Here is a 19,845-nt window from a genome sequence, read left to right as displayed (position 1 = left end):
TTTGAATTTAGCAATCAATAATAGTTAACACTTAAAAATTACCTTTTTCATCCATTTGGAAAGATATTTCCCATCAACACTCGCCCTAAAATCATTATTCCTATACTTTTAAAATTTTTCTAATTCTCCTTTCTTGATAATTCACTAGTTTTCATTGCTATTTAAGAATCTAGATTAACAAAATTTATTTCCAAAAGAGTTTAAACTAAGTTAGTTTTTTAGTTTAATTATGAAAATGAAGAAAGTCAAAGATTAAAAATGTCCAAAATACAGAATGTTTGTCTAGAACATAAAATAAATAATTAATAATTATAAAATATAAATTATATAATGCCTGCTTGGGCTTTTCCCTGGGTTCCCCATATTCAGCCCCCGGAGTCCGGGCCGTGACCTCGTCAGCCTTCTTTTTATGACACAAATGCCCCCGTTCCGGTAACACTACATTCCCGGTACGCATAGCTCGAACGGAGCTGCGTCGTCTCGTAGTTGGGAATGCCATTACTGGTAAAAAGATGCTACCTGAGGGTCAAATGCGTCATTTCAAAGATCCTTTGAAACGTAAATTGTTATTTATGAGAAGGGAAACGCGCAAACATAAAAGAATTGAATGAAAAAAAGTTTCAAAATTTCCCTACAACACGCTGTGTTGCCGTCTTGCTGATCTCTCTCTCCCCTCCTTTTTCTCTCTCTCTTCGCTGTCTCTCTCTCTCTCTCTCTCCGTCGCTGGCTCTTTCTCTATCCTCGAGGCTCTTAGACCTGGTTTCCCATCCGAAACCAGGTCGATAGCTGGAAGAGTTCCTCTCCAGATCTTAGTCGCTCTACGTTTATCGTGTTCTCAGATTTCAAGAACGTCTGATCGCCCGCTCTATCTCTTTCTCTCAGTCACAGAGTCTCCCAAAGCTACTTTCACCATGAACGATCTTCTAACGGTACCTTTTTCTGCTCCTAAATTTACACACATCTCGGATGTTTTGTTTCTCGCTTGTGATGATATATCTACGCAGAGCATAGTTTTAATTTTGTGATTCGCATTGTTGGCCCAAATCTGCTGTTAATTACGCGTTCCCTTTGTAATTGGCTTAGATCGTTACTTTGTTTAGAGTGCAATATGAATTAGTTCGTTGCTGAATGCGACTGTTGTTTGTCTATATAAACATGGATTGAGAATTCGTGGAATGCTTGTTTGGTGGTTAAAATTCGACTTCCAATCAATCATTGGGTGCTTTGGATTCGTAGTTTATTCATGAGGATAGTTTATTCTTACGCTTGAACACTTCATATTTAGGTGTTGTTTCTTGTTGTCTAATTTTGTGGGCATCTGTTTCTGTTTATATTACTTTTGATGAAGCTGAAATAAATTTGAAAATTAAATATAAAGCCTCAAATACTTCTGTCTATGTCTGGACAAAGTATGGAAATTGAAATTGAATTAGTCCATTGTGGAACACCTGGGTTTTAAAACAAATATATTGTGCTATGGAGCGTCCACACAGAGACAGAACACTTTGTATATCACACGAGGGCACATGGAGGTCCCTCGCAAAGCCATTGTAGTTACTTTTAGAAATTATCGTTATAACAGAACATAATATATTTTTTAAAACAGGCAAATTAGGAATTAATTAAAGTATCCTTTTTATTTGGTATTTTTTATGATGCAACACTACATAGTATTTGTGCTTTGCCACCAGCTTGTGATGAACCAATGAATGCAAAGTGGGAAACATAAAAAAATCTATTTGAAAATTGAAATCATAGTACTATAGGCAAAAAATAGGATCTTATGAAGTAAGTTTTTTCAATGTTTGGTGTAAAAAAATGATTTATTGAATAAATACAACATTTTTCTTTTAATAACTATGTATTGTAGTATGTAAGGCATTTTTGTGGATCCTTTTTTGTTGAAGTTTTATCCTTTTTCCTATTCTAGAAAATTTCACCTTCGATGGTTTTATGTTATTTTAATTATGTAGGACTCGTTTGAGATCCCCCAGGGTCAAGCTTCTAGAGGTGGAGATATTGAATTAGGAGCACAAGCTTCGATGAATTCAGGAGAACTGGGCTTGGAAAATTTCTTTAAACAGGTTGCTTTAATTTCTATTGTTTTTTACTTATTTGGCAAAGAAAGAATAGTAGTTGATGCTATTTGCTTCTTTTGATTTATTTGGTAACTTTTTTAAGCTTTTATGTTTATAAATGTAGCACATGGTGTTGGCTTATCTATCCTAATTTGATATGGTCAATCTATATTGTGGTCTCCCTTCTTTGCCAGGTTCAAGAGATTGATAAACAATATGATAAGCTGGATAAGCTACTCAAAAAGCTCCAGGTATGGATTATGTTGTTTTGTTTTTTAATTTTATTGTTTGTGAAGGTTATTTTGTTGTTTTCTTTCATGCCCTCATTGTTTATCCAAGCATCATTAACTCATGGGAGAAGTAGGAATATACTCTTCCAAGACACTTCTGAAGCTGAGGAGTTTTTACTCTGCTGTCAAACTTTTTCCTTTTTGGGTTCTTTTTTTGGTGTATCTATTCAAATATGTTCTGCCAATAGACATGCTCAGATTCTTTTTCAAGCTGTGAACAGTGAACCTGCTAGGAGTTTAGGGCAATACCATGGTAGTATTGAACGTAGCATATTATACTCAAATGTGTTTTGACTACGTATTTCAAGAAATCAAGCTTTAAATCCTGATATTTACTGGTCTGGTTCTGTTGCTGTTAATGTGTTTGACACTTTGGCAAATGAAATTTGTACTTGGCAGTGGAGTACGTGCAATCGACTTGCATAGTTGCTCAAATAGTGAATCTTGCTACTATTTCTATGGAATGTGTTTGGTTGGATTGTAATGCATTGGTTATAATCTATTGGTCATGCAAATTATGAGGAAATACTCAATTTTAGCTGTTGATATTTAGCTTTATGTTAGTCATCTCCTCAATATCTTGACATCATGTCTGTAAAATTTGTTTTTCATTAAATTTCTTCCTCATCTCTTTACCATCTCTGCATGAATTTGTAGTGAGTTATGAGCGTGATGTTAATTAATGATCGTAGAAAAGATTTTGTATTTTCAGACATTTTCCTCCTCCTTTCAGCTTTCCATGGTTTGTATTGCTCCTGTTTCTTCTTTAATGGTTTTTTTAAGGGAAATCTATTTACTGGGATTTTAATTTCGCTAAAAGGAGGTGGAGGACCCCATCACACAGTAAAGTAAACTTTTTTTAAAAAAAATTCTCTTCTCTTTTATTTACTTGTACATGTCCGGCACCCCCTTGGCGCCCTTATTAAGAAATCTCCATTTATTGATTAAAAAATGATCAGGAGGTGGAGGAGATTCCTTCTATGTTTACTTTGCTGGATGCTTTGTGCCTTTCTGCAAAGAGGGACTCTAGGGTGTAGATTTTGGGTGGGTTTGGGTCATTTTCTTGTAAGTTGTTCCTCGATAGTTTGATTTGGCCTTCCAGGTCTTTTCCTCTTGTTAATTGTATTTGGGAAGCTAAAATTTCTTCTAAGGTCAAGGATTTAGCAGAGAAGGAGGTCCTGTAAGGCTTAATCCCCAGATATATGTGATTTGATATGCTGAGACTCATTGCCGTCCTTTTTTCTACTGCATTGTTTGGCTGCATGGGATTTTTGGCATGGATTGTTTAATTGTTTGGAGAGAGTTGGGTTTGCCTGGACTCTATAAAGGCTTTTTTGCTGGCATCTTTCTAAGTTTTTGGTATGGATAAATGATACCAATATATTGTAGGGCATATGGCTTGAAAGGAATGTGTGCATTTTTATGGGCTTTGAATTTACTTTGCATTAGGATAAATCGTTTATTTGTCTCTTTGGGCCTGGTTGTTTCAAGGGGACCTGCTTTTCAAAATTTCAGCGATATTGGAAGGATTTCCTGATTTAATGTTGTTTATTTTGTGTAAAAAACACCAAGCAGATGATGATTGTGTTAGAAAAAACTTTCCTAAGGTCTGTCTTATCATAGTTAATGGAGCAATTGAAATTCTTAAGCTCTCTCTAGCTCTTTTTCTTCTCTCCTTTAACACCTTCCAGTCTAATTTCCTGCCCTTTAGTATCAGTCAATCTCAAGACCAATTTATCCAGAAGGGTCTGAGCTTCCCTATCCTTATCTCTTATGTTCCTCTGGTGGAATTATTTTATTGGTAAAATACCATCACTTCTAGTGCCGTTATCATTCTCCCTTTGAACCTGCACCAACTGCGGAATCATCCTTTATGTAAGTATTAAACTCTCATTTTTAATAAGATATAGTCATTGAAGATGTACAAGTATAAATAGGCATTATCAAGGGAGTACATTTGCGCTTATAACCATATCAAAACCAACTTCTGGAAGAGAATTGCATGAAACTTAAGGAGTTCCTGACTATATGACAATGGGACACATCAACATTTCTAGAGATTTATATACCAAATGTACATATATCTACATCTTCTGACTCTAATTTTAAAAGTCTACTATTTATTTTCATGACTTTTATAACTATTTGTTCTCTAGGCCTCAAATAAAGGATGTCTGACCTAATATATGTTGAATCTGGCCAGAAGTTTTGTGTAAGGTGCCAAAATAAGTAGCTAATGAATCAAAATCAGAGTGTTTCTATTGGTGGTCGATAGAGTTCAGATGCAGCTTTGGTGGTGAATGAGGTTGTGGAAGATGCTATTAGAAGAGGAAGGAAAGGTTGTGAAGGCATATGATAGTGTTACTTTGATGTTTTTGGGTAGGCTTTTAAATACAAATAGCTATTGGATGAGATGGAGAAAGTGGATCGGAAGATGTCTCTCTTTTTAATGTTTTCTCTATTATTATGAAAAGCATTGGTTTGAAGCATCTAGGTGTGTCAGACATAGGGATCCACTTTGTCCATTTCTTTTCATAGTTGTAGTTGATGCTTTGACTAGGATGAGAGAGAGAGGGATACATAGAGGCTTGGTGACAGGGATTAAGGTGAGTTATGATACCCCATTATTTCCTTGTCTAATGTATGGATAATTTTCTTAATGTGTTAACCATTCTGTAGATCTTTGAAACAATCTTGAGGTTGAGAATTAAACTTCTCTAGGAGTGGAGTAATGGGATTTTATGTAGAGTTGACTGTTCTTTCTCATTTTTCAAGATAGCGGGTTGTGGTGTCTTCAGTTGTCTTGGTACTTACCTAGTTGTTCCTTTGGGTTGTAATCCAACATGTCTTTGTTAGGGCTGCATACGAACCAGCTCAGGAGCTCGTCTTGGTAAGAGCTCGTTTGGGCTCGTTTATTACTCAAATGAGCGATTCTCAAGCCCAATTTTTCAGCTCGTTTAGTAAACAAGCCAAGCCTGAACACATGTGGGCTCGGTTCGTTTCGGCTCGTGAGCAACTCGATTAGAGGTTCACTAATAAGTTCAATTTCAAATTTAGTACTTAGATATTTTTATTTATTTATTTATAAATTAACTAGTGCTTCACACACTAATCAGCCAATTAATTAACTTAGCATAATTATTAGATTTATTAAAAAAATGAATTACATAAATGGGAAAGAGACTTATATAGAAGAGGTGAGACTCTAGGGAGACTCATCTTATGATGTGGGATAGAAATAAGAGTTGAGGTGGGGGAAAAAGGAAGGGAAATGGGAGTTAGTGGGTGGGGGAAAAGGGAAGGTTCCTGCACAAATTACTCTAGATAAAAAGTGATTTGGGTATGTCCAACAACCCCATGGTTCTTCCTGGATACAAATCCCCTATACCTTCTCTCGTTGATTTTTGATTTAATTTACTTCCTTCTTTGCTGTGATTTGTTTTGAGAAAGTCAGGCACAAGATATGGGAGGTGGGATCAGATGTGCCCAAGTACAGATCAGGAGACACCATCGGAGTTGAAGTCATCGTTGGATGCTGTAGAAATTGCCGGCCCTGCAAATCCGATGACTCAAGGTGGTTTCGCTGGTACCATGGTGGTCCCACATCGGAAAGCAAAGGGAAAATTGCTTCCTCTACTGCTTATAAAATCCATTGTCCAGACCAACTTTTCCTTTATTCCCTCTCAAGATTTCAGGCCTGCTCTGCAGCGGGGCCTGCTGGAAATCTGACTTGGGCTTTTATCCTTCCATTATTGCATTATTATTATTATATATAATATATTGTTCATAGGCCTATGTTGTGTGCTATTAGTACTATTTTAAGCCCAGAGAATGGGCTTGAGTGGGTTTCAGAATTTTAAATATTAAATGGGCTTTTAAAATTTTAAACATTAATCTGTGCCGAGCCCAAGCCATTAATTAAATTTTCGAGCCGAGCTCGACCTTGTTTTCATGAGCTCGAATTGAACGAAGCCCAAGCTCAAGCTAAGCTACTCTTCTTTCGAGCCAAGCTTGAACATGCTAAAGCTCAGCCCGGCTCGGCTCGTTTGCAGCCCTAGTTTTTGTAGACTAGTTTATGGGAGGGTTTGTTGGAGGTTAGACGGGGGGGCTTTGTGTATGGTAGGGGCTGTATGCTCTCATTCAGGCTTGTCTTGCTATGATCCCATTGTTTTACTGGTCAGCATTTAGGATTTCTATGAAGATGGCTCGTAAGTTAGAGAAGTTGATGAGGGATTTTTTGTTTTGTTTTGTTTTGTTTTTTTGTTTGTGGGGGTGGGGGAGGGGGGCAGGTGGGGTGTAAAGGGGATCAGACTAGATATCATCTATCAAATTGGGGGATGGTTGGTTTGTCTAGGGAGGGAGTGTTGGGTTTGGGTAATTCTGTATCAAAAAAACATTTGCTTGGTGGGAAGTCGTTGTTTCAGTTTCCTTTAGAACCTGACTTTCCATGGCACAAGATAATTCATAGTAAGTGTATGCTTTACCAGAATGAGTGGGATGTTGAAGCAAACATATCTTACCAAAATACTTGGAAATTTGTTTGACAGATATACCACTTTTTTTCCCCTCCATATGTTCATTATATGGTTGGTAATAGGGAGAGAGTCTGCTTTTGGGGATCATTGGGTTGGGGACTCTCCTTTGATTAAAGCTTTTATGTGTCTTTTCGTTTATCTAGCCTTTATGATGCTAACTCTGATTTCTTCTTAACTTGAGTGTGGACCTTGGAAATTTTATTTTGTGGGGAACCTCAATGAGAGGGAGACTAATGATCTAATCTTCTTGTTGAATGTCATTTCTTTTTGTAGATCTTTGTGGAGGGACATGAGAAGTTGGGTTTAGAACAATTGCAAATATTTCTTGCAAATATTGCTTTTGCTTTGTTTACTCATATTTCTAACACTAATCCTTTCTTCTTTTAGTTTAGTTTTGTGGATTATTTTTTCTTGTTCTTTTGTTGCTTCTTTGATTGGTTGGAGGGATGCCTTGTCCTTGATGTTTTATCTTTCTTTATCTCCTAAAAGAGTTCTTTGTTTATTTAAGAAGAAACACAATAGATAACTAAATCAATCAATAAATGTTTAAATAATTATGAATTTGAACTTTCTAACTTCTATGTTGCTTGAACTAAGGTGTGAGCATTGGGTGTGGGTATCTACCTAGGCATTTGACTTGTTTTTACCAGACATGGATTTGTTAGTAAATGGTTTTGGTGCAATTGAAGTTCAAAATTCCATACTAATAAACAATAAAAGTAAAAGATTATTTGTCTCCCTCGATGTAAATTAAGAGTTAATGTCAACTGGAATACCTGTTAGGTCATTCAAAGATCTCTCTCTCTCTCTCTCTCTCCCTCTCCCTCTCCCCACCTGTTTGAATCCATCCATCATACCAGCAGCAGAAAACCCCCCCTCTCTCTCTCCCCATCCAATCCAATCAATGAACCATTGCAGGCTTCCCAGCATCAGGGAGCCCTCTCTCTCTCTCTCTCTCTCTAAATCGTTGTCCCTATTCAAGCACAGTTCAAATTTCCAAGAGGCCACTGCAGATTTGTGGCAGTGATTACTGCTCTACCATCTCTCTGTTTTACCACTCAAGCACAGTTTGAGCTCTAACTTCAACAAATTCACTCAAATGTTTGTAATTTTTTTCAGGAACTATTCATCTGCAATCTTCTTACAATGTTTTTTTTTTTTTCTAACTTTCTAAATATTTTGTATGATTTTTTAATTGAAAACGATTAACAAATCTGGGTCACCACTTTTGGTGATTTGGATCTTGATTACCATCAATCTGGGATGCTATTGACCCTCCAATTGGTACCTGCAATCTGGATTGCGGTATAGTGGTGGGGGGGCAGTGACCCGGGTAACTATGTTCTCAACCATTTCTAAATATCTGGTACAATATCCTAATATTTCTCATGAATCAAGCATGTCAATGCTGCAGTTTGTTTAGTTTCTTTTGGCTACTAACACAATGTATACAAGGATTCATAGGTGTAAGACACAGATCTCAGACCCATGCTAGAGTTATGTTTTGTTGACGCTGGTACATGGGTTTAAGAGAAGAATTCAAGCTTCATAATGACATTTATTTTTCATTTTAACAAACTACTTAAATGAATTATCATTAGATAGTGCTATGTGCTCTCTATATTTTATTATGGCTTTACAGTTCCATAAGGCTATTGTGAAATAGTCAAATTACTAGCCAGTTACAGCATGACTTACCTAGCATGCTTTCATTATCTTTTTGTGACAAAACATACATGCAGGATGCACATGAGGAGTCCAAAGCTGTGACTAAGCCTGCTGCCTTGAAAGGTAATTTGCTTGCTTTTGCTGTTGCATTTTGCAGGGGATTACCCTTTTCCGGGAAAGAATAAAAAATCCACGTGAAAGAGCTGGACCCGAGTCCAATATTAGTTCAAAGTTCCATACTTGCAAGAGCTATGAAAAAATGCAATAACATGAGATGTTCCTATGATCATTTGCATGCCTGTGGTTTTAGGGCTTGACACACACCTTAAAATACCTCACACACTGCTAAAAATGAGCTAATGGTAGCAACATAACTACATTATATTGAAGTATGTTAAATCTTGGATCTGGCAGTTGGGACAGTTTATCCCTCCTAACTGTACAAGGATCAAGAATCAGAAGACTTTTGTGGTTTTGAGATATTCCTGAGAAGAGATAAGTCTCTTGAATTACCCTTTTTGATTTATATATGGTTGAAAATTAAAGCCTATGGTCTTATACCCAAAGAAAAAAAAAAGAAAAAAAAAGAGAAGAGATTATAGCCTTTAAGATTTTCCTCAATATATAATTGAATCCTTCTTTTTCACTACACAACACAAATACTTAATTATTGAACTGGATTTACTAATTAAGTGAAGCCTATAGTTTGTTTAGAGAGAGAGGGAGAGAGACTATATTCAGTCAAATTTCTGTTTGCATAGTTTTATTTAATGACTTCTTTGCGTATAGATTATCATCATTTAAAGTTCTATCTGTGCACTACTTTAGTAACTTATATCTTGATGCATGAAATCTCCAAATTTTAAATCTTTTGAATTGGCGTTTATTTTCCCATTTTTGTGATGCATCTTCTTTTGTTATTTATTTTATGTATAAACCTGCTGACACACTGACAATTAGACATTCACACCATGTTACTTGAATAACAGCTCCCTGATCAATTGGCCCTAAGAGTTGGCCTATCCCCTTCTTACAATGTACTGGGCAGAGCTTGTACATTGCTATTGGAGCTGTACCACAATCACCTAAAAACTATCCTTTAGGTGACTTCTTTGCATATAGATTATGATCATCTAAAGTTCCATCTGTGCACTACTTTAGTAACTTATATCTTGATGCATGAAATCTCCAAATTTTAAATCTTTTAAATTGGCGTTTATTTTCCCATTTTTGTAATGCATCTTCTTTTGTTATTTATTTTATGTATACACCTGCTGAGACACAGTTAGACATTCACACCATGTTACTTGAATAACGGCTCCCTGATCAATTGGCCCTAAGAGTTGGCCTATCCCCTTCTTACAGTGTACTGGGCAGAGCTTGTACATTGCTATTGGAGCTGTACCACAACCACCTAAAATAAACTATCCTTTAGGTGACAATAATTGAAATAAACTCCTTGACAGGTCTGCCTTGAGATGACAAATATACGAAACTTAAGCATGACAGATTGATTTTAAACCACCTGATTATCATGTTTTTTACTTCATACAGATATGGAAAACTCATTGGCCATTCAAATATTTTAAATTCTTTTGACAAAAACAAATGAATTAAGCTTTAATTGGTTTTACTTAATTTAGTTATTGCTGATAATAGGTAGTAGGTACTTTTTGCAGTTACTGAAAGCCAGAACAAGTGTTTCGCAATATAAGAAAATAAATATTGATTTGACTAGTAATATTGTCACAAGAATTTAATAATAATAATTTGCATTATATACATATATTAATATATTAATATGTTGTATTATAATAGTATTATCAGTTATATGATAATAGATATACTCATGTGTAATTATTTTTTTGATATAGGAGAAAAGATATTAAAAGAAAATGAAATGTACATACAAAAGGATAAGAAATCATTTTACAATAAAATAAAAGCCCATATGCATAATGAGCAGCAATTTAAGGACGGGATTTTAAGTGTTCCTGTGGGGGAAATTAATGGGTAGGATGTAGAAGCCCAACAATTACTGGATATCATGGGGTTATGGCTATCTGATCCTAGAGGAAAGGAAGTCCATATAGATGGGGGCACAAGAAAGGTGAAGAAAGACCAGGGAAAATTGGCAAATTTTGCAGTGTTCAGTGAATTAAGATGGCAGGGGTTTAAAGAGGGGTTTTCTTTACTATATCTTTGTTAAATTTTTTTTTACTTTTCCTTTTTTTCTTTGCATTTTTCTTTATTTCTTTTGGTTTTTCTTTTTATGATTTCTTGTTCTCTCTTAGGTTGTAATTTCTTCAATATATATTTTATTATTCTGTTATATGATATTATCATATCATATATCATATATTATATTTGCAATCAATGTATAATACAAGAACATATTGTTCAACTTCATATACCAGCCATCTCCCAAATACAACTTGGAAGATCTCTTCTTTAAGAGATTTTTAAAGACTAATTGGGGTTATAAGCACTTTTCTGATGAGTACCCAAATGCTACTAATTTAGTATGATTACTTCTTATCAGCAATTGGTGATTTAAAGGGGTGTATGTTTTGTGGCATCTTTCAAGATTTCCGAGAATGTGATGCCCATCACATCACATTCTCACATTTGTTTGAGCATGGGAATTTGACGTGGCGGGCATGTTCACATTCCTGAAAATGAAAGGATTCCGTTGAAACATGGACACTCTTCACGCCTTCCCCATGGGTAAATTTCATGGGAATCGTACATTTTTTTACGAAATTGCCCTCACTATTTTGGCTTTTGCCCCTATAATATAATGTAATCACACTCTATTATTATATTTAAAATAATAAATTATTAATAAAATAAAATGAAAAAATTTAAGTTAGTATAAATATTAATTATTTTTAATTAAAAAATATATATAAATTTTTAAATATATAAATTATTTTATAATGTCTATTAAAATTGTAAATATTTATGTTAATTGACATTTTAATTGAAATTTTAATTAATTAAATAAAAGTAATATATTATTGTCATATAAAAACTTAATATAATGGTTAATGTTTAGGCACTATTTTGCCCTCAATTATTTTAGTTAATCAATTATTAATTTTTTAAATTAATAGTTGTTGAAAATTTTAGGACATAGATTTAATTAAGTACGTTATTTGAGTAGGTTTTTGGGTTGAAAAACATAATTGTTCTTCATATCTTACATGTCAAGGGTGTAATGGTCATCTTAAAATACCTGCCTCAATTCCCATGTTTAACCAAACATCGACATGGGTATTCTTTGTAAATTCTTGGGAATCTTACAATGCAAACTAAACAAAAATATTTCCATGAGGCAAGCATCCTATTGGGAATCCAAGAATGTCATTCCATGGGAATTTTTTTTTTATGCCGCGAACCAAACGACCCCTAAGTACTTTAGAAGAAGGGTCTATATTAGTTGATCTTGATCAATTTGATTCTCCTAAATGGGAATCATCATCTGTCGGTAGATTTTGATCTTTCAGTGAAATTTGTGCGTGAAAAAATGCCTTGACAGTATGTTGTGCTTGACTGAAATGATATTAAAGAAGGGGTTAGTTTGGATCATGCGAAGGAGAAAATAAAGCAATGTGAAAAAAAAAATTCATGAATTAGAATAAAAATATTTTATTAGTTAATTTTGGTTATATGATTAACAGCACACAATTTTGCAACCCATATACCACATACCTGTAATTTATGCATCATTCTGATTTTGAATCAAAATATTTTTAATTGATATTGATAATGTACTAGATGATTTTTTGCAATTTATAAGTTGCATGCTAGAAATTATGCATTTTTTTTTATTGCACATCAATTTTCAAATATTCGCTGCTGTCATAATTTATTTCTTAGAAAGCTTCATTTTCCATGTTTTGCTGCTAATTCTTGTTATCTTTTGGAATTGAAATTGGTAAAATTTCTGTTGACATTTCTGTAATTTGGGTTATTTTAAATTTCCACTGAAATCAATTATAACTCCCATGTCAAGGTGTAGTACAATTATTAGGTGGTTCAACTGAGACAGTCATTTTGCTAGTTTTTTAATATATATGTTTTTTGAATTATCAATTTGAATTTGACATCTTCAATGCTGGAAAATGTTGTCGGTGCATCTTGTAAGAGTTGAAGCTTTAGTCACTGGTTTCATTTTGCATTCTACTGTTCATTATAAAAAAAAATTTAATTACCACTTGATTCCTTTTGTATAGTGCTATTATAACAAGGAATCCATTGGTGATTTAAAGTAATTTTCAGTTACTGCTTGATTTTCAATGTCAGTGGGGACTTCTTTTTTACTTGTGGAACAGCATGCATCTAACATAATTTGAAGTGCACAAATTACTATTTTCCAAGTGATACTTCAACCTTTCAGACTTGAAATCCCACTCTCTAATGTCGAGTGATAATTAATGCAGGATAAAAGGGAAACTGAGAAGAAATAAATTTTCACAGTTGTAATTTGTATTATGCGCCTTCCATTCTTGAAATGACAATCATATAATTATGCCAGCAATTATAACCCACTTATCATGCTCTTGGTTTGGCTATTGTGGAAGTTGACTGAACACAAATCTCTTTTGGAAAAACAGTCTCAATGCAGACTCTGCAATGACAAAGCCCGACATGAACACTTCAAGTCCAACCCATGCTTAATAGATGCCATAGCTGGCTGATGCATGCATGCATGAACATACTTGAGCACGATAATTTGAAGCAATCAGAGAAAGAAATTTAAACATGATGTGCTTTGAGGTTTCTTTGTTGTTGTGGATACACACTTCATCAAGTATTAAGCTATTATGGGTTCATCATACTCAAATTTGCATTCTCTCTCAAAATTCAATTTACCGATTCTGTTATCACTTATTTATTTCATGAGTACATTTTGGTTTCTCTTAATGATAATTTTTTCCCATATATTTGATTCTTTTAAAAAATTAGTGATCATTTTTTTCCCCTTTTCTTTTTACCATCTCCAGCAATCAAGAAACGAATGGAGAAAGATGTTGATGAAGTTGGAAGAATTGCCCGTTTTTTAAAATCAAAAGTTGAAGAACTTGATAAAGATGTAAGATACTTCGCTTCTCTTTCTTATTGATAATACTTGGAATTCTCATGACCAAACTTTTGGCCCAGAATTTGGCCAGTAGGCAGAAGCCTGGATGTGGGAAAGGAACAGGCGTAGATAGATCAAGAACAGCAACTACTGGGTAATCTACTCTCCATTTTTCCTTCTCTTTTCTATTCCCTTTAAACTGAGCTGTTATCTAACCACCAATGTTTTTATCCTAAACTTGCTTGTCAGGGACAATTTTATGCCAACATTTGTTAAAATAAATTGGTGGTAGTTTTTGTGGTGTTATAAATTTTGTTTTGCAATATAATAAATGTTAACAAGTGCTCACATTTATTGGCAAACAAACTATGCTTTTTTTTCCACCAGTAAACAAATGAAAAGATTCTTGCTTATCAAATTTCTGAAATTTCTGTAAAGCAGAAATGCTTTGATGCAAATTGGTGTATCAATCAAGGTGCACATTCCATTTAATAATGTTGGCGTAAATATTCATTCTATGTTTACAGCCAACCTTCACAAAACCTCATTTATATGTCTAAAGGTGCATGACTGATTCACGGGTAGTTTTATTGTGTTGAATTACTTACAGCTTAACTCCCTATATTTCCCCCAAAATCTTTTTCCTTCTTGTTATCTATAATGTTAGATGACTTACCTGCTTGCAGAGAGCTATTTTTCTTTTCACATGAGATAGTTTGAAAGGTAAGTCAAAGATTAGTATCTTTGGAGGTCATGAAGTTAATTTTTTCATCATCTAGCCAATAGATACTGATGGATTCTTTTAACAGTTTTTTTTTTTAATTCTAAATTTCCTTTTCCATTTGTATAGTTTAGTTGAATTTCAATAATCAACTCAACAAGTCTCACTTTGGATGTGATTTTATCCAATGTAGTGCCTTGAAAAAGAAGCTAAAAGATAAGATGACTGAATTTCAGGTTGGTGACTCCATTTTGGACCAGGATCCTTTTTTTCCCCATCATTCCTCGAGTTCTCTCAATTTTACGGTTGCTTAAATATGTTTGCAGACCCTAAGGGAAACCATCCATCAAGAGTATCGGGAAGTTGTTGAGAGGCGTGTTTTTACAGGTTTAAATCCTTGATTCGCTAAAGATCAAAAGCTGTAGGTTTTTGCAATTTGATGTGCTGAATTTTCCATCATATAGAGCTTATTGCTTTATTTCCTTGTTTCAGTGACGGGCACGAGAGCTGATGAAGAGGTGATAAATGTCGTAGTTTAAATTTAATAATGTTGTATCTTTATGCTCATATTCTGATTAATTGAAAACTTAACAGACAATTGATCGATTGATTGAGACTGGAGACAGTGAACAAATTTTCCAGAAAGCAATCCAAGAGCAAGGGCGAGGCCAGGTTTGTCCTTCTCCTTCTCACCACTCTTCTTGACTGTTTGTGGATTTTCTCCTATTTTTTTATTCATAGAATTTCTTGCAATGTTAGAAGTTTTGATAATGATCTTAAAGTTAAAGAAAATTCCTCTCGGGGAACTAAAGAGAAATTTTCCGGATAATAAGCTGTAACTGGACTGGTCACGGACTCATGGTAGTCTCACAGCCCATCCCTAGAAGCTGCTTGTTGGATTTGAAACTTGGAGCAGCAGAACTCCCCTGAGGTGGGGCAGGTAGACACAATTGGCCTTGTGCAATGCGCACAGACCAGAAATCTTGCAAAAAAGGGAAAAAAAAAAAAACAAAAAGAAAAGAAAAGGGATAGCATTAATGTGTAATAAATGTAGAACTTAAGCAAACCTTTTTCTTATGAATAAAAAAAAAAAAACCATTTCTTGGAGGGGCAACATAAAACTACAACTTTGTGAAGTCATAAATGCCTATAGCTACATAGGCCAACATTCAGAACTTTGCAGGGACAATTGCACCGCTCCCTCCTTCATTGACTGGGCTGTAGAGTTGATGATACACCCGAAGATCAACTATTTGACTATAGTGGAAAATTCAAATATTTACAATTTGCCTATTTGTTGTGCTTATAGATAATGGACACGCTGGCAGAGATTCAAGAGCGCCATGATGCAGTTAGAGAAGTAGAGAGAAAGCTTCTTGAGTTGCAACAGGTATGCTGCAGTTTGCTGGACCTGAAATTTTAGAATGTTAAATATGGCCTTGCATTGTTGACTTTGGTTGCTCAACTGGATGTTCTATGGGATTCTTAGTCAACATTGAATTGGCTAGTCTTTGGCTGAGCCTTAGTTCAGTTAACTAGCTTATGAGTGTTGAGGCTGAGCTATTTTTAGCCTGGCTATTGTTTATCCCATCACATGGACAAGAACAGTCCAAGAGAGGTTACACGTAGTGAGCAATGGATATTTGTCTTTACTCAGGGAAGGATTTGATTATGCCATTGCTGATTGACATGATATGAAGAAACTGAAGTGCTTGGGAATTGATGGTCAATGCTGGCATATGTCTCGTGATTGAATGAATTTTTTCCTCTTCCTTTAGAGGATGATCAGACCAGAATTGGTGGGGATGTTTCAAATTTGAACTATGAAATCATGGCATAGCTGCATGTCCTTTGGATATAATTGGCGCTGACATCTTAATCAGTCTAAAAATAACATTATGTTGAGTAATACTGAGTTTTTGTAGTGAAAGACATTAGCATGAGTTAGTATGTTGGTGCGAAACTTGGTTTAATAAACAAGGTATATGGTTGCTATATATTATTGAATGCGCAACGTGAAAGTTGTCTGCTGAGTAGTTGTATATAACAGTTGGTCTAGGAAAGAATGTGAGTTGCTTCTATTCTTTTTTTTGGCAAGAAATTTTATTAATGATTCATGATGTATGTATCAAATATAAATTAATTATTGCTCTAAATCTGATATGAGCTGAATCAAGTCAGCATCTTAAGGCCAAACAGAGCTTGATGAAGCTTAGAACAGCTTAGTTTTTTGTTTTCATTGTCTTCCACATACCACACAACATATGGTTTTGAGCATATGCATGCTTCTGCATGACAGCATGAGGATGTGTGTCGAGACTTCCTGGCTTGAACCTAAAGATTAGAACCTGGAGAGATTTTTTATGCTATCATGATTCAACAATTGGTGGTGGTGAATTTTTAGATGGTCTTCTTGTCCAGTCCATGGATTCTGAATAAGTGATCTTTCAACCTTACAGTAATATGCCTTGCAACTTTGAAATTAATGTACTGGATTAAATGGGGTCCGGGCTGTGTTCATGTGGGTTTTGCTCATGTATAGAAACTTCCTAGGAATTCATTTTCCAAATATTGCGCTGGTAACTTCATTTGTAATTGGCATGCCGAGACATGGACCCACAGAAGGAGACAATAGAGCTGTATCTGGGCCAACACTCTCCTGCTAGCCACATTTTCATTGATCTTTTTATGGGGAGGCTGTTTGCAGTTTTCAAAGTAAAGTTAGAAAGATAACTGTGTATCCCTTGCAGAACCTCTGATTCTTCATCTCAAATGTAGATGCCTTTGTCTTGTGCAGATATTCCTAGATATGGCTGTGTTGGTGGATGCTCAAGGAGACATGCTTGACAATATAGAATCACACGTAATGTGACTCATTCTCAAGATTACTTTTCTGCTTGTTTTATTACTCTCAACAAATCAGGGTTCTATCTGAGAAGATAATAATAGTGCACGAGGGGTCTTTCGTATTTGAATTTGTGAGTTGAGGAGTCCCCATCTCACTTTTTTCAGGTCTCAAGTGCTGTAGACCACGTGCAGTCAGGAAATACTGCCCTCCAAAAGGCGAAGAGGCTGCAGAAGAACAGCAGGAAATGGATGTGCATTGCCATCATTATCCTCCTCATCATTGTCGTTATCATTGTTTTGGCCGTGGTCAAGCCATGGAACAGCAGCAAGGGTGCTTAGCTGCTTGGCTCCTTGTAATATAAAGATATACTTGAAAAGAGTTGTGAAATTGATACCTCTGGAATCCCTCCCGGCATTTTTTTATTCATGGTTGAGATGTTTTCTGTACCTAAGTTCTGGCTTCATTATCATAATCTATAATAGATTACATATTTGAGTGTGTACCATTGGTAATTGGAACAAATACGAAATATTCTATATTTTTGGGAGATCTGTAGAAGGATATTTGTCCTGGACTTGTCATTTATAGCACTATTCTACTTTGTTCTGTTTGATACCTTTGCTGCGTTCTCATTTTTACTTGCACATTTTTCTTCATTACGCCACACAAAGAACTGGATCTGCCAGAAATATATTAAATTGGATAGCTTAAAAAATGTTCAAAAATCGAAATATCTATACATAATTCAGCCAGCCTTCAAGAAAGTCAAAAGTCACATTTCAATTGCGATCTCCTATCGACAGAGCTCCAAACTCCATATATTAATATTGGTCTTTCCTAATGATTTTATTAGGCTTTAAGAGTCATTTTCCCACAAGGTTTATCTGTTTTCCATGTCTTCAATGAGCTATTACATATTCCTTTAATGAAACTGGTCTCTTGGTACGGTATCTTGGATCTTACTTTACTTGCAATGGTAGAGAAGATACTTAGGAGGCCACCTGCTATGATGAAGTTAACCTTAGTTGGAGTAAATATTATTAATTCTGATATGTGAGTGAGTTTAGGATCCCCTATCTTGAAAAAATCACATTTAAAAGATTATACAAGTTAATGAGCAGATCTATTAGAAGGTGCATTTAATAGAGAGGTGTAACCAGTGCATTTAATAGAGGCATAATTTTGTAAGTGGTGCTATAAGTCATTTTATATTTTTGTTGATCTACCAATCAAGATTGCAATTATCATCTCCTTAATAATCAATGCTTGTGTTTTACTCTCTAATTGGCTCTTTAGCCAATTGTGCATTGTTCAAATTTCCTTACATTTTTTGTAACATCCCGATCCTTTATACGAACCCAAAGTATTACTATACATACGTTATACCAGTATCTGATAAGCATACATAAACAATCCGCCCTAAACAGGGACAAACAGGTATATCTCATACATATCTGTATTCATGCACAGCAAAAAACATAAACATTCTTACGGGGTTCTATTAGACATATACTAGAGTTCTATCTGTATTTTCAGTACACAAGATCCATGTTTAAAACATAAACTATATTACATTCTCTTACATTATACCAGGCTAACAACCCAGTATCGATACAAAAACTTACGTCTACTAATAAGACTATACGCGCCAAAGTCCCTCTAGAAAAATTAGGATCGACGTCCTGTAGGACCTGAAACAAAGGTTGTAAGATTGGGGTAAGACACTTCTCAGTAAGGTGGAAGTTAGTACATTAGCACATGACTACATGAGTTTATTTCAATTAGAAATAGTTGCAATTATCATCTCCCTAATAACCAATGCTTGTGTTTTACTCTCTAAGTGGCTCTTTAGCCTATTGTGCATTGTTCAAATTTCCTTACATTCCTTCCTCTCCCATTTTCATATTTGAGCTAGATGTCATTAAGTGGTGAATCGGAGTGTTTAATTTTTAAGTTGGTGTAGAATCTGAGAACATGATTTTATCATATTTTTTTACTCATAGGTCAGAGGAACCTAAAAATATGTCTTTACAAGCTAATTTTGGATTGAACTAGGGTCTTTGAAAACTAGGTTTCATTTGACTAGGAGTAGGAGTCAAGAATAAGTTTTTACTTGCTCCTTTTTACTTTATTAGGTTTAGATACCTAACTTATTAGTGTTTAAGGCTCTTACCACATATTGATGAGGTCAAGTTGACTTGTTTACTATATATATATATATATATATTTGAAAAGTTGAACCGAGTAGATGGAAGACTGAGCTAATTTGAGATAAGGTTGATTAAATATTGAAATAAATTTTGATATCAAGATGGATTGCAAGGCCTGTGCATCATAATCATATAAGTTTTATTTTAACATAGTGTTACCAGCTTAAACAAATATTTAACTATTTAGTTATATAATTATATATGCGCCAAGCTTAACATTCAAACACATTAAACTAAAATCTATACAACTAGGTTGAATAATTATGTACTAGGCTAAAAATAGCATATTGAACTAAATAAATTATTGATTACACTAAGAAAATGTGTACAAGACATAACAATTAACAATAGTGCTATACTTATCATCCAAGTATCATATTTGCACTCACCATTGCTTCAAATAATGGAA

General features: G+C 34.7%; 1 protein-coding gene across 1 annotated transcript; it reads left to right on the top strand.

The window, feature by feature from the left end:
• The first annotated feature begins 466 nt into the window (after positions 1 to 466).
• LOC131159082 (syntaxin-132-like) lies at positions 467 to 17,841 on the top strand. Its single transcript, XM_058113858.1, has 13 exons — positions 467 to 929; positions 1,974 to 2,084; positions 2,273 to 2,329; positions 8,646 to 8,694; positions 13,581 to 13,669; positions 13,738 to 13,811; positions 14,572 to 14,614; positions 14,705 to 14,765; positions 14,871 to 14,896; positions 14,973 to 15,050; positions 15,688 to 15,768; positions 17,176 to 17,241; positions 17,391 to 17,841. Exons 1-13 carry the CDS (start codon positions 912 to 914, stop codon positions 17,562 to 17,564), a joined length of 927 nt encoding a protein of 308 aa, XP_057969841.1. The 5' UTR covers positions 467 to 911; the 3' UTR covers positions 17,565 to 17,841.
• The last annotated feature ends 2,004 nt before the right edge of the window (positions 17,842 to 19,845 follow it).

Source organism: Malania oleifera, chromosome 1, assembly GCF_029873635.1.
Source record: "Malania oleifera isolate guangnan ecotype guangnan chromosome 1, ASM2987363v1, whole genome shotgun sequence".
NCBI classification, from domain to species: Eukaryota; Viridiplantae; Streptophyta; class Magnoliopsida; order Santalales; family Ximeniaceae; genus Malania; species Malania oleifera.
The sequence above is the reverse complement of the archived record's forward strand: the minus strand, read 5'-3'. Positions and strand labels throughout refer to the sequence as shown.

What these genes read in the sequence shown, in the direction of transcription:
- LOC131159082 (XM_058113858.1), top strand. An exon ending in TGGAAAATTTCTTTAAACAG is followed by an intron (nt 2,085 to 2,272) that starts GTTGCTTTAATT and finishes CTTCTTTGCCAG; the next exon opens with GTTCAAGAGATTGATAAACA. An exon ending in AGCTACTCAAAAAGCTCCAG is followed by an intron (nt 2,330 to 8,645) that starts GTATGGATTATG and finishes ACATACATGCAG; the next exon opens with GATGCACATGAGGAGTCCAA.